Raw genomic sequence first — 27,015 nt, 5'->3', positions numbered from 1 at the left:
ACAGAGGCAAACAGTGAAAACTTTCAGCTGTCATGGAAGTATTGGAGATGGTGTGGAGCTTGCTGTGCGTTTTGCTCGCGTTCTCCCTCCTGGCTTTCTGTCTTTATTGTTTATACATCAAAATGATCCATTGGAGATATGATGACATCCCTGGACCCCCGCGAGCCAGGTAAGAAAATAAGTGGGTTAAAAAAAAAACAGATCCCCTACCACCAGCACCACCACGGTATTGCAATAGTAAAACTCCACTTGTCTCAAAACCAAGAGTCCTGGTTCCTTTGGGCGCTCCCCTCTTCTCCCCAGATAGAAATGAGAAAATTACCTGTAGAAAATGAGCAGTTCTCTCTCTCTCTCTCTCTCTCTCTCTCTCTCTCTCTGTGTGTGTGTGTGTGTGTGTCTGTGTTTACAGCTGAGATGGGGTCTGGATGGCCACTGTGACTTTCCCTACTTGCAGAATTAAACTTTATAGTGACTTTAAGTCATTTTATTGGTTTGCCTCAGCAGACCACAGAAACTGTAAAGCTAGAATTGCAGTGACTGCGTTGAGACCTGATCGCCTTTCTTTCCTGGTGTTTCTTAAGAGGATATGTAGTAGCTTGTCAGACTGCATACTTTACAACAACTCTCTATTGCTGCCCTTTGGGGATTGCAGCAAATGTACCGACATTTATCTTATTGGGCCATCTTCTAGCTGTTTCCTCAAGCTTTGTGCTTGTGGCGTCGTTTGCCCTCGTGGCCACTTGCTTGTTTCCCCAAACACAGAGCTCACAAGGTATCTGAGCACGCCCTCTGATATGCAGCCACCAGTTGATCTCTTTTATCAACCTAGTTTACTTAGCAAAGACGAAGGTCCATCCAGCACTGACGTTTCAACAGAACAAGTTTATTAATTACAGGTGGTTGCTGGAATAATTCATAAGCATATTCTTCAAGATTCATCAGTCATCAATATCAACCTTCTCTATTAATTATCCCAGGTTACACTCAGCCTAATCGCTCCTTATGTCCCCCAACCTATCCTTCTCTCCCTGATTCCAGACTCTGACTCTGACTCACTCCCCTCTCAGGCTCCGGCTTTTAGCATCTTTCAGCCCCACCTCTTAACCATATTAACAAATAACATAAATAATGCATAACTTATATTGCATAACTTAGGTGAATGCCACAGTGCTTCAGTGATTTTACACATTTCTACACATCTAAGAATTCAAAGGGTTTTTTTAAAAAAAATTATGTACATATAGAATGAGGCCCAAGTTAGAAAGTCCTTCTGTTGGCTTCTGTCTTGTCTTTTTTTAAATGGTTATGCAATGCTTTGCACGGGTTTCTAGATAGAAAATACAGCAAAATGTTTTACCCTTCCCTTCTTCTGGGGGAATCCTGGGACTGTGCAGCTTGCCCAAGGCCACACAGCCTGACTTTTCTCCCAGGAGACACAGTGGGAATCGAACTTCCAGTCTTTGGCTCTGCAGCCGGATACTTAGTTATAAAGCTAACTTGTGCCCCAAATGTATTTAACATAAATCTATAGATTCTCCTTTTGTTTTAAACATACACTTTCCTTGTCCTAAGTTTATTTATTTATTTTATTAGATTTATACCCCACCCCTCTAGACAAATAGTCTACTCTGGGCAGCAAAGTGCAGCATCCTAGCATTTGATTGGTAGAGCTAGCAAGGAGGATCCCGGCTCTGTCAATCAAAAGAAACCAACAGGCATTCTGTCTTTTCTCTTTACATCTCTTTTGCTCATTTTCAGGAATATTGGCAAGTCTTTGGTTCCAAGTCCCAAGTCCCAAGTCCCAAGTCCGAGTCCCTATTAAAAATAAGCTCCCCCCCCCCCACACCAGGAAAAAAGCAAAGCAAAGTGTGCTGCTTACATACCGCCCCATAGCGCTTCAAGCACTCTCTGGGCGGTTTACAAGTTAATTATGCAGGCTACACATTGCCCCCCCCCCAAGCAAGCTGGGTACTCCTTTTACCGACCTCAGAAGGATAGAAGGCTGAGTGAACCTTGAGTCGGCTACCTGGGATTGAACCCCAGGTCGTGAGCACAATTTTGGCTGCAGTACAGCAGTTTAACCACTGCGCTACGAGGCTCATCACCTCCCAAAAAAGGGAGGAAGTAGGTGGGTTCTCAGTCCTGAACTGAGTCTGAGTCATTAAAAAAAACTGAATTGAGTCTGAGTTGCATCGCATCACCAGTGCAACTTAAGCCCAACTTGACAGTGTACCCCAGTGGTTCTTAACCTTTGTTACTCGGATGCTTTTGAACTGCAACTCCCAGAAACCCCAGTCAGCACAGCTGGTGGTGAAGGCTTCTGGGAGTTGCAGTCCAAAACTCCTGAGTAGCCCAAGGTTAAGAACCAGTGGTGTACCCCATGACTTGAGGCCCCATTGCTGCCTACAGTGGGGTCTCTACTTAAGAACGTCCCTACTTAAGAACAATCCAACTTAAGAACAGCTCCATTTGCTAAATTTTGCTTCTACTTGAGAACAGAAATCCAAGATAAGAACAGGAAAAAAACCTTTCCTGCTCTTAGGTCATCTTAGGTTAAAAAAAATTCTCCCCCTAGTGGTAGAGTACGTATTAACCAGCTTTGCATTAGTTCCTATGGGAACTAATGCTTCAATGTACGAACGCACCTCTACATAACAAAAAAACAGCCAGAACGAATTAATTGGATTTCAGTCCATTCCTATGGGAAATTTTGCTTCAACTTAAGAACGTTTCAACTTAAGAACACCATTCCAAAATGGATTAAGTTCTGAAGTAGAGGTTCCACTGTAGTTTCTATGGACGGAAAAGAGCAGATACGGATTAAATGGTTTTCAATGCATTCCTATGGGAAATGCAGATTCAACATAAGAACTTTTCAACTTGAGAACCACCTTCCAATACGGATTAAGTTCTTAAGTAGAGACCCCACTGTATTTGTTTTGGCAGAACAGAGGAAAGTGGAAGAAGCACGGGGGGGGGGGGGACGACAACCGAGGTCCATTGACATTTCTGCTCCTTTTAATTTTTTTCCCTTCCATTTTCATCTGACTTTTTAAGTAGGGTGTGCTCTTCACAATTTGATGAAATCTTCCTTTTTAAATTTTTTTCAGCTTTTTCTTTGGTCATATGCCAATCTTCTGGGAAAGCTTCGAAAACAAGAAACTTGCTTACAATATCTTTCTGCAATGGTAAGTTTTTTTTTTTTAAAAAAAATCAGACTTCTTGAAATAAAAGATTACGAAGTGCAGTGGAGCTGATTTATATTGTGTTTTGGTTTTTTTCCTTAGTTTTTTACCCTTTTAGATCTTCTACCGTGTTTCTCCGAAAATAAGACAGGGTATTATATTAATTTTTGCTCCAAAAAACGCATTAGGGCTTATTTTCAGGGGATGTTTTATTTTATAGTCATGTCATCTTCTCATTGCTGCACAATAAGGCTTATTTTGGGTGTAGGGCTTATATTATGAGCATCCTGAAAAATCAAACTAGGGCTTATTTTCGGAGAAACGGTATTATTTTCTATTATGTAATCTATTTGATATCTATTCTGGCCATCTGGATATCTACATGTACAGTTACGTGAAGCTACAAAAAGATTGTTGGCTTCACAGAATTCAATGAATCATTATACTGCATTGTTTCTGACTCCTAATTGAAATTCTCCAAATACATTTAGTGCTATCATTTTCAGGGGATGTTTTATTTTACAGTCATGTCATCTTCTCGTTGCTGCACAATGCTACACAATGGTGGAGGGTACGGCTTCACTTAACTGGAGCTTATTTTTGGGGTAGAGCTTATATTACGAGCATTGTGAAAAATCATACTAGGGCTTATTTTCAGGTTAGGTCTTATTTTCAGTGAAACAGGGTAATCATAGGTTGTTCATGACAACGTTTTTGCCCTAAGAGGTAAAACCAACATTTTCTGACTTCTAATGTCTGTGGGCTTCCTCTGGTGAAATCTGACTCCATTGCATGGCCTGAGAAATTCCCTTTGCACAGCCTGCATTGCATTTTTATACACAGTACCTGAAATCCAGGCAGCAGGTTGCTACTAGAGTAGGCCCATTGAATTAGTGGGAATCTAGGGAGTTCATGCCTTTGTAAATGCATTGATTCATCGGGCTAATCTATTTGTGACTTGCTACTTGATTTCAGCCAGTGTAGACTTCAAGGACTTAAGGTTCTTTCCCCTCTGCCTAATTGATTTCAGTGACCTTGACAGCTTGTACACTTTTCTCTGCCATTTTAGATGTCCTAATAAAGGTATCGCCCCAGTAAGGATTCAGAAATATGGTTTTGTGCCAATAAAGGGCCCCCCTTATATTTTTAAACTTTGAGAATCACTTCTTGAGCAGCGGCAAAAGGTGAGAACCATGTGTGTGTTGGCTTCACTGGGATGAAGAAGTTGTTCTCAGCAGGAAACTCATTTAATAGAACAGCATGTCCGTTGCCTCTTAAATGTTGGAACATTTTCTTTGTCTATAGCGATCGCAAAAAAGTCATCATCCAGCGGATTCGTCGTTTAGTGGGGTCGTAGTCATGCGGGGCACCACTGTATTTCAATGAAATTAATGCATGTCAGCATCCATTTTATGTTTAACAGACTGGAAGTCTTCAAGATTACTTCTTGATGGGTTTGTCTCTCATGCCCTGGCCATGCCTTCTGTAATCCAGCATCATCAATAGGATTAGAGAAGCTCTTCTGGTGCTGTCTCCTTCATATTTTTAGCATCCAGTCTGGAAAACAGAAGTTTCTGTTCAAGTGTGGGGTCTATACATGAGCAGGAATCATGAAACATCTGGGTTCTTTTTCACATATAGATTCTATAGACAAGTGGAAACCTCTTCTCTTCTACATGCTTGCACAGAGAGAGCAATAAATGAGGGGTTGGGACTAGATGTGCTTTTCTATCCCTGTTGATAATGGTGAACTAGGTTAACAGATGAATAGGGGTTATGTGTCACATATCCCTCTGCAACAATGCTGCTGTTAAATGTAGCCATTGGAGGTGCCCTACTATGTGATGGCTTCATTCCCGCATGGTCTATTTTTCCTTCTGGATGATAGCATGCAGTGAGGAAAGGCGGCATAAAAATGAAATGACATGAAATGAAATCAATAAATGGCACATATCCCATATATATACATACATACATACATATGTATGTATATGTATCCAGGGGATGGGTGAAGTCCATATTTGTTTCAGGAAGTAAAATGTCTTAGGCAAGCTATGTGTGCAAGGTAAAGGTAAAGATTCGCCTTGACATTTAGTCCAGTCGTGTCCGACTCTAGGGTGCGGTGCTCATCCCCGTTTCCAAGCCATACAGCCAGCATTTGTTCAAAGACAGTTTCCGTGGTCATGTGGCCAGCGCGACTAGACATGGAACGCCATTACCTTCCCACCGAGGTGATACCTATTTATGTACTTGCATTGACATGTTTTCGAACTGCTAGGTTGGCAAGAGCTGGGACAAGCGGCGGGAGCTCACTCTGTCGCATGGGTTCGCTCTTACGACTGCTGGTCGTCTGACCTAGCAGCACAGAGGCTTCTGTGGCTTAACCTGCAGCGCCACCGTGCCCCACTTGTGTGCAAACAGACTATAAAAATGATTTCTTAATATCTTACTTTATATGTTCTATACATATTTTTGTTTTCATAGGGCTGAGGAATATGGGCCAGTCTTGCGTTTTAATACCTTTCATAGAGTGTCCATATTTGTTGCAAGTCCTGAAGCAGTAAAGGTATGCTATGGAATATTAATTTGAGGGTGACGGTGAATATAGTATGATCTGTCCTGGGTCCATTGCTTTTCAACCTCTTTATAAATGACCTGAAAACAGGGAAAAGCAATGAGGTGGCCAAGTTTACAGATGGCATGAAAACGTTCCGAGTAGTGAAGACCAGAAGGGCTTGTGAGGAGCTCCAGAAGGATCTCTCCAAGCTGGGAGAATGGGCGCCAAAATGGCAAATTCGTTTCAGTATAAGAAAATGTAAAGTAATGCACACTGGGGCAAAAAAAACAACAACAAAACTTTAGTTATCAGCTGATGGGTTCTGAGCTGTCAGTGATGGGTCAGGAAAGAGATTTTGGTGTACTCGATGAAAGTGTCAACCCAGTGTGCAGTGGCAGTGAAGAAGGCCAATTCCATGCTAGGTGTCATTAAAAAGGAGAACAGCCAACATTATAATGCCATTGTACAAAACGCTGGTAAAGCTGCACCTGGAATATTGCATACAGTACTGGTCACCACACCTCAAAAAAGACATAGTGGAACTGGAAAAGGTGCAGAAGAGAGTGACTAAAATGATGACTGGGCTGGGGCACCTCTTTTATGAGGAAAGGCTACAGTGTTTGGGGCACTTTAGTCTAGAGAAAAGGCATCTGAGGAGGGGGACATGATTGAGACATATAAAATTATGCAGGGGTGGATAAAGTGGATAGCGGGAAGCTCTTTTCTTTCTTATGCAATACGAGAACCAGGGGACATCCACTCAAATGGAGTGTTGGGAGAGTGAGAGCAGACAAAAGAAAATATTTCTTTCCGCATCATGTTTTTAGTTTTTGGAACTCCTTGCCACAGGATGTGGTGATGGCATCTAGCCTAAGTGCCTGTAAAAGTGGATTGGACAGATTTCTGAAGGAAAAGTCCATCACAGGTTAAGAGCCATGATGGGGATATATAATCTCCAGGCTTAAAAGGAAGGTACTTCAAAATGCCAGATACAGGGGAGAGGTGTCAGGGGACAGGTATCTAGTTGTCTCATGTGCTCCCAGAGGCATCTGGTGGGGCCACTGTGAGATACAGGAAGCTGGACTAGATGGGCCCTTGGCCTGATCCAGCAGGGGTCTTCTTATGTTCTTATGTTAATCACTCTCAAGTGATGGAAATTATAAATACCTTGGAATACTAGAAGCAGATAACATCCTGCGCACAATAGTTAAAGAACTAACAAAAAAGGAATGTATCAAAAGACTGCAGAAAATCTTAAAATCAAAATTAAATGGTGGAAATACAATCAAAACCATAAACAGATGGGCCATTCCAGTAACTGGACACACAGCTGGAATAATAGAATGAACTATAAGAATTAGACTGAAAAACACAGAAACTAATGAACATACATCACACACTACATCCAAAAAGTGATGTGGACGGATTATATTTACCACAAAAAGTTGGAGGCCGTAGATTACTGCAAATACAGCAGTTAGTAGAGGAAGAAAACAGAAGCTTAAATGATTATATCGGTACAAGCAGAGAAAAATTACTGAAAGCAGTTAAAATTGAGACTATTTTGAAAACAACAAAAACAAAGGCTCAATATAAGAAACAACAATTTGAAAGCTGGAAAAATAAACTATGTGGACTGCACCTGAGAAATATTGATGCAAAGCATGATCATAATTCAACATGTTTGTGGCTTAAATTGGGGACCTGTAAGAAAGAAACCGAAGGCTGTACAAGAACAAGTGCTCCAAACCAACATGATGGAAGCTAAGATCCAATGAATTAGTGCTAACAGCAAATGTTGACTCTGCCAAGAAAAAGATTAAACTGTGTCACACTTAATCTGTGAATGTCCAAAGATTGCACAGATTGATAGATGATAGAGTGGCAAAATTAGTGCACTGCTCATTATGCAAAAAATATAACTTGCCAGCCTACAAAAACCTGTGGGAATATCAGGTGGATAAGGTGTCAGAAAATGAGGAAGTCAAGATCTTGTGGGATTTCCAGATCCAAACTGATAGACACATTGAACATAACACACCAGACATAATAGTGATAGAATGAAGAAATGTCTGGATCATTGACATTGCAATTCCAGGGGATGCCAGAGCTGAAAATAAAGAAATGGAAAAACTAACAAAGTAGAGAGACCTGGCAATCAAAACATCTTGCCTCTGGAAGAAACACACTTCTGTGGTCCCCATAGTCATTGGGGCTTTGGGAACCATATCAAGAAATTTCACACAGTAGTATAAGCAGTTACAGATCTCAGAAACAATACTGTCAAAGCTACAAAAAACAGCAATATTAGGAACAGCATACATACTGCGCTGATATTTAACAGATACTTTCGGTAGGTTTTTGGTTAAAATTTGTATCTGTTCTATAATGTTTTCATAATTTTGATTTACTATGTCTAGTATTTTTGAATAATAATTTTTTTAAAAAAAATCTGGCTTCATAATTTAAAAAATTCTGTTTCAGATTCAAAAACCATTTGTTTTCCCACAAGATGAATCCTGAAACAAAAGAGTATATTTGAATGTAGTGACAGTACTATCAAAGCTCCCTCGCTGCTTAAAATAATAAGTTCCTTCACCTTGTGTAAAGTTGTGTCATGCTTCTGAAACAGCCTTGTCTGAAAGAGCACTTTTACCGATTGGCAAAGCTGCAGAAGATGAAAGATGTGACACTCGTTTGGAGAACACATGTTCCTATTTAAAGATACAAAAGAATGATTCCCTGTAGTAATCTTGTGCTCTTAAAAATTCCCATTAGAAGCAAATCTAATAATTGCTAATTAGTAGCTGTGCTCCTCAGCATACTACCTTTGAAGTAAATTTCGTTGAGCCTCATGGCTTTTAATACCACATAAATATATTTAGCTGTACAATGGAGATACTACTAGAGGGCAGTAGGTCCACAAATACATTTTCTAGCTTACATTTTGTGCTGGAAGGAGGCCTATTAGCTTCCTGGTACTGTGGCCTGATAGTTAGCCATAGACGTTCCAAGAATGAAACTCGCCGCTAACCCCATTATCAGAGTAGTGAGCTTGTGTCCAATTTAATAAATTTGAGGTGTCTGTGAATCAGATATTTATTGGCTTTCTGACTACCCAGATCTGCAGACATCACTTGACTCCAGAATATGTCTTGAAAACTAGATACCAGATGTGACTTTACGGCACATAACACACACACACCAGTAGAATAAGGTTTTAGCCACCCTTCAACATCAGTATCCTTTACACAATGTTGTCCTAAGTGATGTTGGTTGACGTCTGTTGTTGTGTTATATATATTTGATGTGGACTAACCAGAGGTCTGAATTCTAGGAGTACCTGATGTTGCCACAATACCCAAAGGACCGAATTGTATATGGCCGTTTTTTCAATATGTTTGGTCTAAGGTGAGTCAATGCAGAGCCAAGTGAAGTGTGACTTATGGTTGTTGTGGGTTTTTCGGGCTTTTTGGCCATGTTCTGAAGGTTGTTCTTCCTGACGTTTCACCAGTCTCTGTGGCTGCCATCTTCAGAGGACTGGCCACAGAGACTGGCCTTGGTTTACCTAGCTAGAACAGGGGCTAGGATGACTATGGTTAGAAGAAACTAGAAAATGGGCAAGAACTAGAATATACAAGAAGTGGAAGAAGGGATCGCCTAAGCCTTATGGCCTCTTCCTTTTGAATCATAATTTTGTGTGTCAGAATACGTCAATGTGACCTAAAAAGTACTTATTTCCTTTGCTTTTTTAGATTTTTTGGTAATGGACTGGTAACTGATCCTGACTATGATCATTGGCACAAGCAGCGGAGAATTATGGATCCGGCGTTCAGTCGAACGTGAGACAAACACTGACAGTTGCAGATGAATTTTAAAAGAGATTGTGTGTTTTTAAATCCGTGTTGATGATGTAGCCACTCAGTTCTAAATGTTTTCATATTGAGAGAATGGATAAGCAAAGGGGTACCTTTTTGCCTCATTCCTTTCACTGGCTTAATGTTTTGCATATTGTGTGCATACATGTTGCTCACAATCAATAGCATTCTTAAATTTTTCCCTTTATCCTGTGATTGTATGGCCAGAATCAAACCGGTTATTTACACTGATCTAAATGCAGGTAGAAATTGCCATGGTCAATGGCTCCATGTTAATGAGCTGCTGATTGTATTCCCCATTGCGTGCCATTCGGGCATATAATTTATAAACCCTCATTTTTCATATATGAACCAATTTCTTGATATACCACAAAACCCTTTCTTGAATATTGTGTATTAATAACACAGTTACCTGATTGGCTTGATGGGATCTTTTAATGACCAAGTAGAAGAGCTTATGAAGGAGCTGCAGAAAAAAGCAGATGGAGAAACCCAAGTGGATGTGATGAACCTGCTGAGACGGGTGACGCTGGACATCATTGCAAAGGTAGTGTCTGGAAGAATATGTATTTTCCTTATGGAGGAAAGAGTGCATCAGAAAAAGAAGCCATTTTAAGGATATTTGGCATACATATTAACGCAGTGCAGTGACCTCATACTGAACTTATGCCTATTAAATAATAGTAGCTCCTTCAAAGATTCGTAATTAGGTAAACATGGACATCTTATATTTGTTAAAGATACTTGTACATTACAGGAATAATTTGGGAGAAAATAAACCTAAACTTGGTTACTGAACTCCCAGTACTGGCTTCTATTAATGCTGGTGGTTGTTATAGACGAGATGCTACGTCTTAGTTTCCATTTTAGAGTGTGTCTCTGATGCAGCAGTGGACCAAAGTTAAAAGTCAGCCCAGAAAAGATGAATTAAAGAGTGAGGAGGGGAAAGGAGACAGGGATGCTCCCTGTGAACCTGGTGATTTCGTTTGGGAGTGGATTTAGCAAAGCATAACCAGCATCTTATGAACTGGCCTCTAGTCTTTCATTTTATATTGTGATACATTTGTCAAGTTATTTAATATACCAAAGATTTTGGCTGCATCTGACTAAAGCTGCTCTCATAGAAACAGAGGACTGAAGTCAGCAGCTGATGCATATGAATTGTTAATTAATATTAAGGACTTCCTTCAGCTCATCGACTTAACAAACAACAGAAAAATCCACCAGATGGTTTTAGAATGACATAGGATTGACTTTGATGAAGTAATTAGAAGAGAAATGTTAAGCTTGACATTTCCAAGAGAACCAGCAAGTGTTGGTCTCTTTCTACCTAAATTAATGTTGTAGAATCACTAAATCATAGAGCTGGAAGGGATCTCAAAGGGTCATCAAGCCCACCCCTGAACTTTTCCCAACAGGTGGCTATGTAGAGACTACCTAGTTTAGGAAAAAGAATGTTTCTGAATCATCTGGTGATTTTGTAGAAAATTAATATTTACCCAGCCGGTGTGAAATGACTCTATTGCAGGGATTCTTTCTAAATAATGCAAGACAAGAAGATGTAATGTGAATTAAAATTTGTTCCATATAGTATCTCTGTGTTCTGGCTAAGCTGCCCACATTTATATTTCAAACTCTGTGCTGCTGGATTGATCTCTTGAAATATTTGTCAGTTCGTGCCCCTGAGCTAGAACAACAAATGTATTTTTATGCTTAAAAAATAGCAGTGCTTAGCTCCTCAGGTTTTTGGTCAATCTTCTCCTCTTTCTTGATGTTATCAGGTAGCTTTTGGTCTAGAATTGAACACTCTGCACAATGACCAGACCCCTTTTCCACATGCGGTGAACATGGTCATGAGAGGAATGGGCGAAGGACGCAATCCATTTTTCAAGGTCAGAGCAGGCTGCTGACCACTGAATTCATTCTACACATTGAACATTTCAAGGTGGTGGTGATTCTCTTCTATTTCCAGTGAAATTTCTTTGTGTGAGATTTTTTTTAAAAAAGTTACCTCTGGGGATTTATTGTATGTTTCATATGTTTTTTTAAAAAAGAAACACAAATCTGTGAACAGTTGTTTACTATTCTTGTGCATAATGACATCTTTCATCCCCAGGATTCCACAGGAAGAGTATAGGGATGTGCAGAATTTGGTAATTTCTTGAAAAAGCAGAATAGGCAAAATGGGGTGGGGGAGTAGGGTTTGGGAGATGCAGTAAAATCACTGACTGTGCCCCTACTGCTTAATAGGTTGAGGCCTATCATTTCTCACCGCATCATGAGGTGATTTTGGTTTACTGGGTCCATGATTCTGGTGCTTGCTGCAGAGTACTCAACCTTTTCCTATGAGATTGGTTTGCTCACCTGGAACAGAGCCTATCCTTGAGCTTCCTTGCTTGTCTCTGGCCTGCTTCTGTGATTAAACTGGAAAATGGAAGCTGCTGTAGTATTCTCTGTAGTCATGTGGCCTTGTAGGCTCTGTGGAAATTGCCTTTCAATGAACTACCATGTCCAGAAAGCATTGTGGCAGCTTCCATTTTCGTACCTTAACAACTGGAGGTAGGCCTGAGAGGCTTCAAGACCAGTCCTACTACAGGTGAGGGGAATGTAGGTTTCTAAAGGTGTCTGTAAATATGGGGAATTCTTGGTGAATTCTGGGAGTTGGAGTTCCAAAAAATCTGAATGGCACATCCCTAGTACCGGTGAGGAAGGGTGCTGATGTCACCAGCAGGGGGAGATTTTTGTTAACGAAAGGTTTCCCTTTTCTCTCCAATGGGATATGCTACCTTCTATTCACCTCATCTTAGTATTTTAAAATTTTAAATACATAGAAAAGCAAGCAGCAAAGTGTGCTGCTTATATACTACCCCATAGCGCGGGGTGGTTTACAAGTTAATTTTGCAGGCTATACATTGCCACTACGTTTTCCTTCTGAGGTCATCTTACCTACCTCGGAAAGATGGAAGGTTGAGTGAACCTTGAGTCAGATACCCGGGATTGAACCCTGAGTTATGAGCAATGTTTCACTTCAGTATTGCAGTTTAACCACTGCGCCACAACCTGCATGCATGCATGCATGCATGCATGCATACATACATACATACATACATACATACATACATACATACATACATACATACATACATACATACATACATACATTAGTGAGAGGTCACTGGTGAAAAGCCATATGCTCTTTTTTTAATTGCTTTTATGCTAATCTGCTCTTAACAACAAAGCTTCTCTTTTTAGTATATGCCAGGGAATAGAAAAGTAGTGCAAGAGATTCGGGAGAGTCTGAGACTGCTCCGTCGGACTGGGAAGGAGTGTATCGAGCGGAGGCGCAAAGCCATTGAGAATGGAGAAGAGATCCCCATGGATATTCTGAGCCAGATCTTAAAGAGTGCAGGTAAGAGACTCCTTAGGGATGGGAAGAGGCTGTGTCATTTTTGCATGTGCCATTTTCTATCAAAAGCGGGATATCACAGGATGGTTTACAGCGTTTAGTTAGTCTCATGACCAAATTATCTGTTAATGGCTATACTTATGAAAAACCATTAAAAAAGGAATAAATGCTGTTTGTGAAATTAACACGTTAGCCATGCTTAAATTGACCATTTCTGTTCGAAAGAAAAATCTGGCAAGAAGGCTATGATCCAGAATGTAAATTTTGAACTTTCTCTTGTTTCTTGTACCTTCTCCAGGGATCTCCAGTGCTATGATCATATTTGTGTAATTTACATAATATACAATTACGTTCATTTGCAAATATGTGGATGTCTTGATCTCTGTTTCCTGTCTTTGGCAGCTCAGGAAGGGGACTGTGATGAAGAAAGTATCCTAGACAATTTTGTCACCTTCTTTTTTGCAGGTTTGTAGATCTTCTTATCTTAAATTCATTACCTTTGTATTCATTACATTTCCTTCAGTGAACTCAAAGCAGTGCAAATGGCTTTCCTCCTCCCTACTTTATCCACACAACAGCCATCTGCGATAGGTGAGGCAGCAAGCTGACAGACACTGACTGGCCTAAGGTTGCCTAGTGTTTTTGATGGATGTCTGGTGAGGAAAACCTGGCCCTCTCAAGTCCCAACCCAGCTCTCTAATTCCTTTAGCCTACAGGTCTCAGATTCATCAAGAAAGATCTGCTGCTAGAAGGTCTTCACTTGCATATTGGATTAACAATGCTTTCCATGTTTGTTTGCTTATTTAAACCATTTGATCCTCAGCCAAAAAGGGCTCGCAGAACGATTTACATACATGCAATAAAAGAATATCTCTACTTACTGTCTGCGGCCAATAACCTGTTGGGTTTACCATAATTGCACCAAGTGCTTGTTCTCCTTTTTGCAAACATGTCATTCACACAGTTGATTGGACAGCCAATGCAAGACTAGGCACATGACAGATACTTCCCTGTTGCAGCACTGAAAAGGGTAAATGGCTATACTGCTTGATGTGCTGCTTATTTTTACTTGAATAAAAAGTAGGATTCATAATGCCATAAACCTGAAAAAGTATTTGTAAAATGTCTCTAAAATACCTTTTAAAAAGGAACTTCTGAAAGTAACTGGAAAATGTTCCTCATTATGCCAGTCAAAGTAAATTCATTCTTGCTTTTAAAATATAACTTCGCTATAACCTTGTTACCCTCCCCTCACAAAACAATTAATGAAATGTAACTGTTGTCCTTGTAAGCTCTGACACTATCCAGCTCTGAGGGAGGGTAAAAAAGCAACTCGTTTCAGCAGGCCAGCAGAGTGTTCCTGCTTCCCATCTGGCCTGATATTTGTCATCAAAGGCAACTTAAACTTCTGTCAGATGCAGAAATATTTTAAGATAAGACTTCTGTTTTTATATAACCTAGTTTCACTTAAATTTTGGTTGTATTCCTTTTGTCCTTCTTAACTCAACCAGATTCTGCATCCCTCAGGTCATGAAACTACTGCAAGTCTGTTATCTTTCACCATAATGGAACTGGGACGGCATCCAGAGATTGTTGCAAAGCAAGTACTGTAAACCCCTTATTCTTTCTGGGACCTAACAACCACCACCTCTACCACCACCTTTGAACTGCAGAGCTGGAAGGGACCCTGTGGATCGTTGAGTCCAGTCCTTGTGAAGGAGGCACAGTGGGGAATCAAACACCCACTGTGTTTGTACTGTTTACAGTTCTCCATCCATTCTAAGATCTTTCGGGCCACGGCACCTAATCAGTTTTGATCAGTTTTGAGTACTTATTGTATCTGCCCAATTAAACATGAGAACTGGGTGATAGTCACAAGTAGTTCTTGTATTCTCAATGGCATTTTCCCATGACTTGTGGAATCCCAAGAACTGATGTCAGCTAATAATTTCATCATATGTACACCTATGGGCTGGCTAGATAGATCAGTGATTTGAGTCCCTGGCTGAAGACCTGAAGGTTGAGAATTGGATTCTCCAATTTGCCTGCTGGAAGAAGAATCAGGCTGTGTAGCTTTGGGCAAGTTGAACAGTCCCTGAGTGTCCTATAAGAAGGGAATCGTAAATAGAGATGGGTACAAATCCAGTCCTCCTCCTTTTCACTCATTTCACCACTCATGGCAGGAGCACGGAATTCCCTTCTCCACACCTTCCATTAGCTGCCCTCTCAGATGAGGAGGTGGGGCGTGCCAGTTGGTCAGTACTGGAATCCGGCTTGGGGTTCAGGGAGATGGCTGCGTGCCCATTTCTAATCCTAAACCACTTCTGAGTATTCTGTACCTAGAAAATCCTGGAAAGGGTTACTGTAAGTCAGAACCGATGTGATATCATCTAATTATAAGTACTATATATGCCTATATGGGTTTAACCCCAGGTAAAATGCATATTTTATTTATTTATTGAGAATTACATCCTAAATGCCTAGGGTTGTCTTGTTCTCCATTGTCTGTATCAACAACAGCAAGAGTCAAGGTCATTCAACATTGTGTCTCACAAAAAAGATTTTGTAAAGTCACCCTATGAGTTTATGAATAAATTGGACATAATCTAGCAGAGATGAACTCATTAATTATATTCAAGTGAAGGGTGAAGAATGCTGTAATATTTATCAGGGTTGGGGAAATACATAGTATTCCAGGTGTTGCTGGATTTCCTAGAAAGCTACAGCATGTCATCAAACCCAGCTAGCCTGCCCTTTGGTGATGGAACATCTCAGATGCTGCACTTCTGGACTTTACTAGAGAGGGCAAAAGATAAGTTAGGGCATATTTCCAAAATGAATCTTCTGTTCAACCTATGTTGCAACTTTCTTTGCCCAAAAAGTGCTTAACTCTGTCCAGAATGGTGACTGATATTCGTAATTCCCAGATTCTCTGAGTTATTTATTTATTTATTTATTTATTTATTTAATTTATATCCCGCCTATCTAGTCCCGAAGGACTACTCTAGGCGGCCAACAACAACGATAAAATACAATAGAATAAAACAACAAATTACAAAACAATAGAGTAAAGAAACGATAAAGAAGAAAAAAAAAATCAAAAGTAGTCTGGTGGGAAGGCCTGCCGAAACATCCAGGTCTTTAATAGATTCTTAAAGGTGCCCAGCGAGGGAGCTCCGCGAATACCAGGAGGTAAATTATTCCACAAGCGAGGAGCCACCGCCGAGAAGGCCCTATTTCTTGTTTTCTCTTTTCGGGCCTCCCTCGGCGTTAAGCTCCTCAGCCTCACCTCCTGGCTCGCCCGTGTGATCCGGGTAGAACTTGGTGGGAATAGGCGTTCCGCCAGGTATTGAGGCCCTAAACCGTTTAGGGCTTTATACGTAAGCGTTAACACTTTGAAGTCGATGCGGAACCTGATGGGCAGCCAATGCAATGCAGCCAGAGTGGGCGAAATATGTTGGAATTTTTTCACTCCACTAAGTAATCTGGCCGCCGCATTCTGCACCACCTGTAATTTCCGCAGCAACCTCAAAGGAAGCCCCACGTAGAGCGCATTACAGTGGTCTAATCTTGAGATTACGAGCGCGTGTACTAAGATGGTGAGCGCCCCCACTTCCAGGTAGGGCCGCAGCTGGGCTATCCGCCTGAGGTGAAAAAAGGCGGTACGGACCACCGATGCCACCTGTGATTCCATGGAAAGCACCGGGTCCAGATGAATCCCCAAGCTGCGTACCCCATCCTTTGCAGGGAGAGTCACCCCCCCAAAAGAGAGGGAGTTTCCCAAATCCCCGACTGTGGGAGGGCCCACCCTCAATACTTCCGTCTTGTCCGGGTTCAGCCTAAGCCCGTTCTCCTGCATCCATCCCAGTATAGTCTCCAGGCAGCGCCGAAGGCACAGGACGGCTTCTCCTGCAGTTGGCAAAAAGGAGATGTAGAGCTGCGTGTCATCCGCATACTGGTGACATGAAGCACCACACCCCCTGATGACCCCACCCAGCGGCCTCATATAGATGTTAAATAGCATTGGGGAGATAATCGACCCCTGTGGAACCCCACAATTGAGGCTCCACGGGGCCGAGACTCTCTCCCCAAGCTGGACTCTCTGGGGATGGTCCTCCAAGAAGGAACGGAGCCAGGACAATGCGAGGCCACCTATTCCCAACTCGGAGAGCCTCCCCAGGAGGATACCGTGGTCAATGGTATCAAAGGCCGCTGAGATGTCGAGGAGGACCAACAGGGACACTTTGCCCCTATCGGCCTCCCTCAATAGGTCATCACACAGGGCGACCAAAGCCGTTTCTGTGCCGTGGCGCGGCCTGAAGCCCGACTGGAATGGATCCAGGGCATCCGTTTCATCCAGGAGCGCCTGAAGCTGATCGGCCACCACCCTCTCGACTACCTTGCTAAGGAAAGAAACATTGGCGACGGGCCTGTAATTGCCAATTTCGTCCGCCGCCAAACTAGGTTTCTTCCTGATGGGCCTAATGAGTGTGTCCTTCAGGGCAGATGGAAATCTGCCCTCAAGGAGAGACCCATTTATTATAGCCGTGGCCCATTCCGTTGTTAGCGGCCTGGCTGCTTTGCTTAGCCAGGCCGGGCAAGGGTCCAAAGAGGAGGTGGTGGCACGACAGCGGTCAAGCGCCCTGGAAACAGTGTCAGGCATAACAGGCTGAAAGGTGTCCAAAATCACCGGACAAGACGGAGCGCTGGACATCTCAGCTCGACTCACTGTACTCAAAAAAGGTGAGAGGTCCCGGCGGATGGCCTCCACTTTTGATTTAAAAAATGCTGCAAATTGGTCCGGCGAAAAACTAGGGGGAGGCCCGTCGCCCGGACCAATTCCGGAAAGGTCGCGTACTATACGGAATAACTCTGCCTGCTGGTTGGACGCCTCGCTTATCCGGTTAGCGAGGTATGATCTACTAGCAGCCTTTACCTTAGCAAGATAAAGGTTAGTAGCGACCCTGACAGCTATCCTGTTAAAATCCGTCGGGACCTTTCTCCATTTGCGCTCTAGCCGTCTCCTGACCCGCTTCCTCGCCCGGAGGTCCCGGTTAAACCAGGGAGCCGGGCGGTCTCTGCGGCGGAGAGGGCGTTTAGGTGCGATCATGTCAACAGCCCTAGTCGCGGCAGCAAACCAGCCATCTACCAGAGCCTCGACAGGAGCGCCAGCCAGGTCAGCCATAACACCTCTCATGGCATCCTGGAATCCAACCGGATCCAGTAGCCTTCGAGGGCGGACCATAACAATAGATCCCTGCTCCCTGCAGGGGGGGAGAGCCATTTTAATGGTACACTTTATTAGGTGGTGATCCGACCATGACAAGGGTACCGACTCAAGGTCAGTCACCATCGGACCACACTCACTCCCATTGGTAGAAAAAACCAGGTCAAGTGTATGACCCCCCACGTGAGTGGGGCCGTTGACATGTTGGGACATGTTCAAGAAGGCCATGGTCTCCAAGAACTCAAGAGCTGGACCAGAGGTCTACGCCCCCGCGTGCACGTTGAAATCCCCCAGAACCAATAGGTTCGGGGAACCCAACAGTGCCGCGGAGACGAAGTCCACCAGCTCCGGTAGGGAGGTGGCTGGGTCGCGGGGAGCACGGTAGCCCAGCAAGATCCCAATACCATCCCTGGCCCCGATAGACACGTGGAGGGCCTCAAGACCCGGCTTTATCACCGAGGAGCGCCTAGTGACCTCCAAGGTTGATTTATGGACAATGGCTACTCCCCCCCCCCGACCCTCCAGTCTACCCTGTTGCCATTTAATCTCTTGGATGGTGAATCCTGGACTTCCCAAATATTGAAGTTGTCTTTTTAGCACTGATGATTAATAGCCACTAAACTAAAAAGTTTTTCTGCTTCTGTTTCTTAGACTTCAGGCTGAAGTGGATGAGGTTATTGGTGTGAAGACAGACATTGCCTATGAAGATCTTGGAAAGCTTGAATACCTATCACAGGTACTGTCTCTTGACCACAGGTAACCCAGAAGAATAAACCTCGCTGAATCATCCCACAGTGACAAAAATAATAAAGTTGTTCCCAAAATAGAGCTTGCAGCATGATGCTTGAGAGCATTTAAAACAATGTCTCAGTGTGACTTTGCTGTAGTATAAACACATTACAGAAAGACTTTATAGGATTCCCATGCTGTGAAAAACTGTAATTTCCTAGCAGTCATGGTGGTCAGTGGAACAATCAACACAGTGCTGTGATACTTTTATTGTTCAAAATGTTGGCTGTGAAAAGAATTCTAGCTTTCCTTCATTCTCCTCTCCGTGATAGTTGAACTGGTTAGTGAGTCACTCACTAATCAAAGCTTTGCCATCACTATGACAAGTACATTCTGCACATTTGGCCTACTGTTACTGTACTAGGTTGTTGTGTGTGTTTCAATGTCATCCACACAACATTCCCCATGATGTTACAGAATCTTGTCGACTTCCTGTTGTTTTTTGGTATTTGTCTGTTGCAGAATCAGGCCTTTGTATGGATGCCTGGAAGTAAGTCACTCTGAATTTAGCTGAAACACTGAATTGGTTGTGGAAATGGGTGGCCCTACTGACCTTGTTGGGTTGTACTCTTCAACTCTAGCCAGCACAGCCAAGAGTGAAGAATTATTAGAAGTGGAATACAGTGGCTGGACAGCCAGCCATTCCCCACCTCTTTAATAAATTATGATTCAGCAGTATACAAATCCACAGTGCAAAAAGTGCCTAGAATGGTCGAAATGACTAGATAGGCGGGGTATAAATACAATAAATAAATAAATAAATAAATAAATAAATAAATAAATAAATAAATAAATAAATAAATAATGACCCCTAGGGGGCCTAAGCACATAAAATGGGGGGGATAGGAAACATTTAGTTAATTTAAAATAAATTTTAGCAGCATGGGCAGATGATAGCATCAGCTCTCACTACATAAAGTTATGTGAACAGGATTTTGGCTGTTTTTTTGCTGAGAATCACTTGGTAAATTTGTTGCCAAAATAGTTCTTTTTAATGGGATGTATTCCAGTTGAAAGGACAAGGGGAAAATGACATGTGTATGTTGTATGAAATACATCTTCACTATTTTAGGTCCTCAAAGAAGTTCTAAGATTATATCCACCAGCTCCACGCACAGTACGCTGGACAGGGAAGGAGAATATCATTGAAGGGGTTAAAATTCCAGCAAACACCACCTTGATTGTGAGTCTGTTCAATGGGCTGCAGCATATGGTTGTCCAAAGCTCTTCGGTATTTGGCCCCAAATGTCCACTGACGTAACTGAATTGTACACCTAAGGCAATGAATATTTGCTATGATACCACAGGAGTGCATGAAAACAGGAGCAAGTGATAGCAGATGCTGAACTTGGTCTCCTAACCCATCTGTCTTTTGGGGGACTGATGTAAATAAAACAAATGATAAACAAATCATGCATAGATTTTTTAAATATATGTAAATAAAATGTTGTTTCATAGATATATATGGGTTTTAGCAGTCCCCTTTTGACTTATAGCAGAATGCCTTCTTTATAAAGTGTATTTTCCAGATGGTCTATATTTATTTTGCTTGTTTTATATTAATATTCATATTCCACCTGGCTGAGGTTAAACAAAGTCTAGGCAGCTATCAATATATAAAACAGGAAAATAGAATGATTTAAAGAATAGTCAACATTTTAAAATGGCAGAAATAGAAAGGTGGGGACTCCTAACCAGAAGATACGTGCCCAGAGTAATAATAATACAACTCTCGAAGCATTTTGGAGCAGAGTCCCTCTGAGGATAATATTCCAAAACCTGAGTGTCAAAATGGAAAACATCACTGACTTCTTCCTTCTGTGTTACATATCTGTGAACTTTAAAGATCTCTGAATATGAGCCAAGTATGAGAGCAAGCTAATGTAGCAGGAGGCAATTTGCGAGGAACCTGATTTGGGTTGGGTGCCTTGAACTCTCCAGATGTTCCTGGCACCCAATTTCCATCACCCCCAACAGGCATAGCCAGTGGTGATGGATAAGAAGAAATTAAATTCAACAAAACATAGAGGGAACCTATGCTTAACCTGTCAACCTATCCCTACCAACCTTGGGTCTCCAGATGTTCTTGGACACCAGCTTCCAGAAATAGATATGAGGGTATTTGTATTCATATATAAACATGAATACCACTGCACAGGTGGACATAATGAGAGTCCGGCCCAAGTCACCAATCTGCCGCTGCCATATAGCCTACCAATGGCTTCAAAGAGCACGTTCCGCAAGCCACTCTTCAACCGAGCAGAAAGGTTTGTCGTCCTGCCTCCTGCCAGGAGTAGCAAGTCGAACATGCTCTTTGGAGCCATGAGTGGACCGTCCAGCCCTAGGAGGCTGGACTCTCGTTATGTCCACCTGTGCAGGGGTGTTTGTATTCTTATACGAATACAAATACCTTGTGGGGGTGTTTGTATTCTTATACGAATATGAATACACCCATCTCTACCCAGAAATCCTGGCCAGCAGAGCTACTTGTGAAAGCTTCTGTAAATTTTAGTCGAAGGACACCTGGGGATCCAAGGTTAGGAATTACTGCTCTGAGCAAAGTCTAAAATAGCATTCATTCCAGGCAAAGGGTGTCCCTGTGTTGAAATGATGTAAACATAGATGCTGAAAATGCAAACAGAAATCCATTCTAGTCTCTGCATCTGTCTCTTGCCATAAATTGCCCAATGTATGCTTAATCTGTCAACCAGTCCCTCCCAACCTTGGGTCCCCAGATGTTCTTGGACACCAACTCCCAGAAATAGATATGGGGGTATTTGTATTCGTATATCAATGTAAATACCACCACACAGGTGGACATAATGAGGGTCCGGCCACCAATCCGCCACTGCCGCAGAGCCTTCCAATGGCTTCGAAGAGCGCGTTCCGTGAGCCATTCTTCGACCGAGCACAGAGCCTTGTCATCCCATCTCCTGCCAGGAGTGGTGATCCGAACGCGCTCTTTGGAGCCAAGAGTGGACCGTCCAGCCCCAGGAGGCTGGACCCTCGTTATGACCACCTGTGTGGGGTGTTCGTATTCTTATATGAATACAAATAACCCAGTTTCTACCCGGAAATCCTGGCCAGCACAGCTACTTGTGAAAGCTTCTGCAAATTTTAGTCCAAGAACACCTCGGGATCCAAGGTTGGGAACTATTGCTCTGAGCAAAGTCTATAAATAACATTCATTCCAGGCAAAGGGCATTCTAGTGTTGACATGCTGTAAAAACAGATGCTGAAAATGCAAACAGAAATCCATTCTAGTCTCTGCATCTGTCTCTTGCATCTGTCCAGCTGCCTCCCATGTGCAAATTTAAATGCCCCTCTTCCTTTGGCAGTTCAGCACATACGTGATGGGACGTATGGAAAGATATTTCAAGGATCCACTGACCTTCAATCCTGACCGATTTAGCAAAGATGAACCAAGGTGAGGATCGGTCTTTCTTCCTCTCACTATTCTGGAGGGTTATTCCAGGAGAAATAGCTGTAGATGCTTTCTCCTTCATTTTGTCTGAGAACATCATGTAGATATCATAATTTCAACACCCTCAGATATTTTCCACACCTTCGCTGCTTCTTGTAATATTTTGTCTGACACTTCCTGCTAATTTTTAAGACTTTAGAAGGCCTAGTAAAAAATGTCAGACTTCTATAGAAAGGAGTCCCCACCTTTCCTATAGAAAGGAGCAAATTTGTTGCATATTTGTTATTTTCTGGCATTTCCCTCAATATCTCTTAAAAGATACTTAAATTGGCATATTGTGCACTATTTTCCACACCATTTACAGTAGCTCAGTCTTCAGAATTTAACTGTTTGAACATTTTACAGCATGGAGGTCAGCATCATCACTTTCCCAGTAGGGAAAGCTGTATTTCTTGATACCTATGCAGATCTGCTCAAGAGATTTTGTCAGTGCTTTTCAACAGGTTTTTAGATTATATGGGGGTGGAAGGTAGCTTCTTTCTGATTGTTCTAGTGGAATTAGTTTTTGTCACTCGAACCACTAAGTTTGACCTTAGCCTTAAGCAGCTAGGTTGTGTTTCATGGCTGTGTAACAAAAAGTGTCTAAATGATTTCTATCTGTCTTGATTTTTTTAAGACCATACTTCTGTTATTTCCCATTCTCCCTGGGACCTCGTTCTTGTATTGGGCAGGTATTTGCACTGGTAAGTGAGTCATCTCTAAAGCTGTCAGGTATTCCTAAAAGGTGGGCCCTGTCTTTTAAACCACTGGTTCTTAACCTTGGGTTACTCAGGAGTTTTGGACTGCAACTCCCAGAAGCCTTCAACACCGTGCTGGCTGGGGTTTCTGGGAGTTGCAGTTCAAAAACATCCGAGTAACAAAGGTTAAGAACCACTGTAACTACAGGGCACCAGGAGAGAATATAGCACTTCTGTTTTTGAACCACCTGTTTCACATCAACAAGGATCCAATTGTTCCCCTTGTCTCCTGAATCTCATGGGGCAGAACTCAAGTTCTATTAGTACTATAGGCTGGAGGAAAGCTGAGTGAAGACCTGTGAAACTCTCATGCCTCAATACATAGTTTAAGAAAAAGAAGCAACATCTTCTACATCAATGGTTCCCAACCTTGTGTTCCCATATGTTCTTGGACTTCAACTCCCAGATATTCTAGCTGGCACGGTTGGTGGCAAAGGCTTCTGGGAATTTTGGTCCAGGAACATCTGACAATTCAAACTTGGGAACCACTAATCTAGTGATTTTTTGCATTACATTTGAGGTGGAGTTTAGTACTACGGTATGGTAGTTCCCATTTGAAATTGTTGGCTATGGTGAGAGCCCCCCAGTTGGATGCACTTGAAAAAATAATAATAACACAAAAGTTAGCACAAAAGTGGATTTCTTAAAAGATTACATAAAGAGAAAAGAGTGGACTTTAAAAGAAAAGTCTGATGGTGAACTCTGTTCTTCTCTGCCAAACATCAGAAAGACGGGGCGAAACAGTCCTCCATCTGATAGAACGCTTTACTTGAATAGTGAGAGCAAGGACTGGTAACTGAGAGAGCCTTCTGAATTATAGATAACAGAAAGCAGCTTCCAGGTGTGTTGAAGTACAAGTCCTACAACTACAAGACCCACTTTCCCCACTGGTGTTTTTTAAATTATATATTTGTCTAACCAAAAACAAAGTACATATTTGGGCTTTCTATTATAATGGTATGGAAGCAGGAAAGAAAAAAATCTGTACATTTAATACATTATAAAATGTGTGGAACATGAAGGCTGAAATGCTAATCATGTTATGTTATTCTTATGTGTCACCAAGTCACATTTAGTTTATAGTGATCCTAATAGGGTTTTCAAGATATGTGAAATATATCTTGGTTTTATCATTGCCAACGCCTGGGAGTGTTTATGACCAAGAAGGGATTTCTACCCTGATCTCCTAAATCCTAGTCCATCACTCTGTCCTTCATACCACCCTGGCTGTACAAATATTTTTATCAGCGAGGTGTAAAAAAACCTTCTGATTTTGGATACCACTGCTAAGAGTCAAGAGTGATGGCATGGTTAAAAAAAACTAGAACTAGGACTAAGGTCCAAATTCCTACTCAAACCAAATTTGACTGACTTTTACCCTGTCACTCTTTTTCAAACTAACCAACCTCATTGTTGAGGTTGTTAAGATATACAATAGGACCCCTGTATCCATAGGATTAGTATCTACAGTTTCACGTATCCAGGGTTTGAAAATATTAAAAATATTAAATATTTTTATATTATATTAAAAATATTAAATATTTTTAAATATTAAATATTTTCACATGTATTAACAAAACCAACCACTAGAAGGAGCCAGAAACCATGGCATGAATTCTTGTTGAATAAGAAAATACATGCAAAAATAATGTTTTGGATTTTTTTCTTTTTACCATGCTCCGTATAGTGTTCACTATACATCTGAGGTTTTCAGCATCCACGGCAGGGCTTGAAAACAATCCCATATGGATATGGGAGTCCTACTATGCTGAAAAAATCCTGTATGCCTCTCTAAGCTCCTTAACAAGAATACCAGGCTTAAAATGTAAATGCAATAGACAAGAACAGACTGCTCACTGTTCCATTTTTTTCCATGGCAGATGGAGGCGAAAGTGGTCATGGCCAAATTTCTGCAGAGGTTTGAATTCCAGCTGGTTCCACCACAGAGCTTTAGAATTTGGGATTCAGGGACACTGAGACCTGCAGATGATGTGGTATGCAGGTTGAAAGCACGATGTCATTAATTAAAATTCAGTTGAATCTTAGAACTCATATGGGGAAATGTTAAAGGATAATTAGTCCACAGTCAGTGTGATTCAGTGATTTTGGGTTTTGAGGGTGAGGTGGCATCTGTGGCCACCCTTCTTAATATTCAGCAGCCTTGTTCTTTGCCCTTGTATTGGTTGCTTGTATATTTCCTGTTCCCTTTGGACCAAATCCAGAATACTACATGAATTAAAGGCTGCTGCTCCTTGTGAAGGCAAGAGGAGAAGGGGACGACAGAAGACGAGATGGTTGGACAGTGTCACTGAAGCGACCAACATGAATTTGATTCAACTCCGGAAGGCAGTGGAAAACAGGAGGGCCTGGCATGCTCTGGTCCATGGGGTCATGAACAGTCGGACACAACAACAAAGCTTCTTTTCAGGCAAGGGTGGGTGGAAAACAACAACAAAGGAGCGGCAGAGACACTGGCAGTGGACTCTTTGCTGGAATGTAGGCTTTCATAGCTCTCCAGTGTTTCCAACACCTAACTTTGCCCCTGTTGCTTAAAGTTACAGACCTAAAAGGCTTACTCCCTATTCAGGTGTTGAGAAGGAAGCTAATTTGAAAGTGTGAGGAGGAGGTTCTGTACCCCTGTTTTCCCCGCCCCCTCAGCTGTTCTTGTCTCCATGTAAAAAAGAAGAGCTTGAAAAAGAGCTCCTCTTTTTTCAGGAACTCAGATATTTTGGGACCCACTATTATATGGAGAGATTCAACTTCTGGCAGAAACTTTCCTCTTCAAGATAGTCTCTCTTTCCAAAGCAGCAGAAATATGTGGACCCAGAACTCTCTTCACACTTTCAAATTAACACTTTTTGGAATGCCAGAATAAGGGCTTAATCATACATGCCTAGTTCTACCGATTCTTTTCATCCCTTTCTTGAATCGATACATATTTTTTCATGGGGTCACATGGTATATATACTGCCAAGACTGTTCATACAGCTCTCAGTTCAATCGATACATTTCTTGCTTTTTTACTGCTTCTGTAGCCTGCACATGCTGTCTCATATAAATCCATTCATTTGCCATCCTGTTCCCTGGGTTTCCCGCTGCAATAAAAATGTTCTTTTAAAAAATTGTAAGTGATATATTGCTATTTTCCTGATACTTCCAGCCAATGTGGAATCTGGTGGTATATGACACCTGATATGTTGCCCTTCCTTTTTAATTTTCACTTCCCAATTTTCACTTCTCAGGAGGAGGAAGCGGCTTTTAAACGACTTGCAAAGTATTGGGAAGAGTAGGGTTTAAAAAGAGAGAGAAGAGACATTAATGCAACACCCATTTCTTTCTTCCCATAAAATAATCCAAAGTAAGAAATGTCCATTTCTCTGCTCAAGCTTTCTTTCCCCTTTCCTTCCTTATACCTGCAAGGGAGTGGGAGAAGGATGTATCTGTCTACCCAATGTAGCAGCTGCAACAACTTATCAATATCACTTAATTTTTTAAAGGGTAAAAGCACAATGGCCATGAAGTGGCCATAGTGCCCCCAGACTCAGTCTCTTCACAAAGTAAATAAATCACCAGAAACATTCACATGGGCTGCAACTATAAGAAATGAAGCAATCCATGTTAAGTACATTTTAAAACAACCCTACTGGCAAGGGGGGGGCAAAAACTGATTGGCTGGCCAAATGAATTGATCTTACCTGTATGTCATGTGAATGGAAATTTATAAAATGATTTTTAAAACAGCAGAAGCAACA

General features: G+C 41.8%; 1 protein-coding gene across 1 annotated transcript; it reads left to right on the top strand.

Moving 5' to 3' along the window:
* LOC140703250 (cholesterol 24-hydroxylase) lies at nucleotides 1-27,015 on the top strand. Its single transcript, XM_078383781.1, has 15 exons — nucleotides 1-169; nucleotides 3,111-3,188; nucleotides 5,670-5,751; nucleotides 9,080-9,153; nucleotides 9,498-9,584; nucleotides 10,029-10,167; nucleotides 11,402-11,512; nucleotides 12,873-13,029; nucleotides 13,429-13,491; nucleotides 14,554-14,626; nucleotides 18,905-18,989; nucleotides 20,115-20,225; nucleotides 22,381-22,469; nucleotides 23,143-23,209; nucleotides 25,144-27,015. The coding sequence occupies exons 1-15, from the start codon at nucleotides 33-35 to the stop codon at nucleotides 25,285-25,287; spliced, it is 1,497 nt and encodes a 498-aa protein (XP_078239907.1). The 5' UTR covers nucleotides 1-32; the 3' UTR covers nucleotides 25,288-27,015.

Source organism: Pogona vitticeps, chromosome 1 (assembly GCF_051106095.1).
Source record: "Pogona vitticeps strain Pit_001003342236 chromosome 1, PviZW2.1, whole genome shotgun sequence".
Taxonomy (NCBI): Eukaryota; Metazoa; Chordata; class Lepidosauria; order Squamata; family Agamidae; genus Pogona; species Pogona vitticeps.
The sequence above is the reverse complement of the archived record's forward strand: the minus strand, read 5'-3'. Positions and strand labels throughout refer to the sequence as shown.

Excerpts from the sequence above, each read along its gene's own strand:
- LOC140703250 (XM_078383781.1), top strand. The coding sequence starts at position 33 with ATGGAAGTATTGGAGATGGTGTGGAGCTTGCTGTGCGTTTTGCTCGCG. Across the intron at positions 14,627-18,904 it reads CATCCAGAGATTGTTGCAAA|ACTTCAGGCTGAAGTGGATG; the intron begins GCAAGTACTGTA and ends TCTGTTTCTTAG. Across the intron at positions 18,990-20,114 it reads AGCTTGAATACCTATCACAG|GTCCTCAAAGAAGTTCTAAG; the intron begins GTACTGTCTCTT and ends TCACTATTTTAG.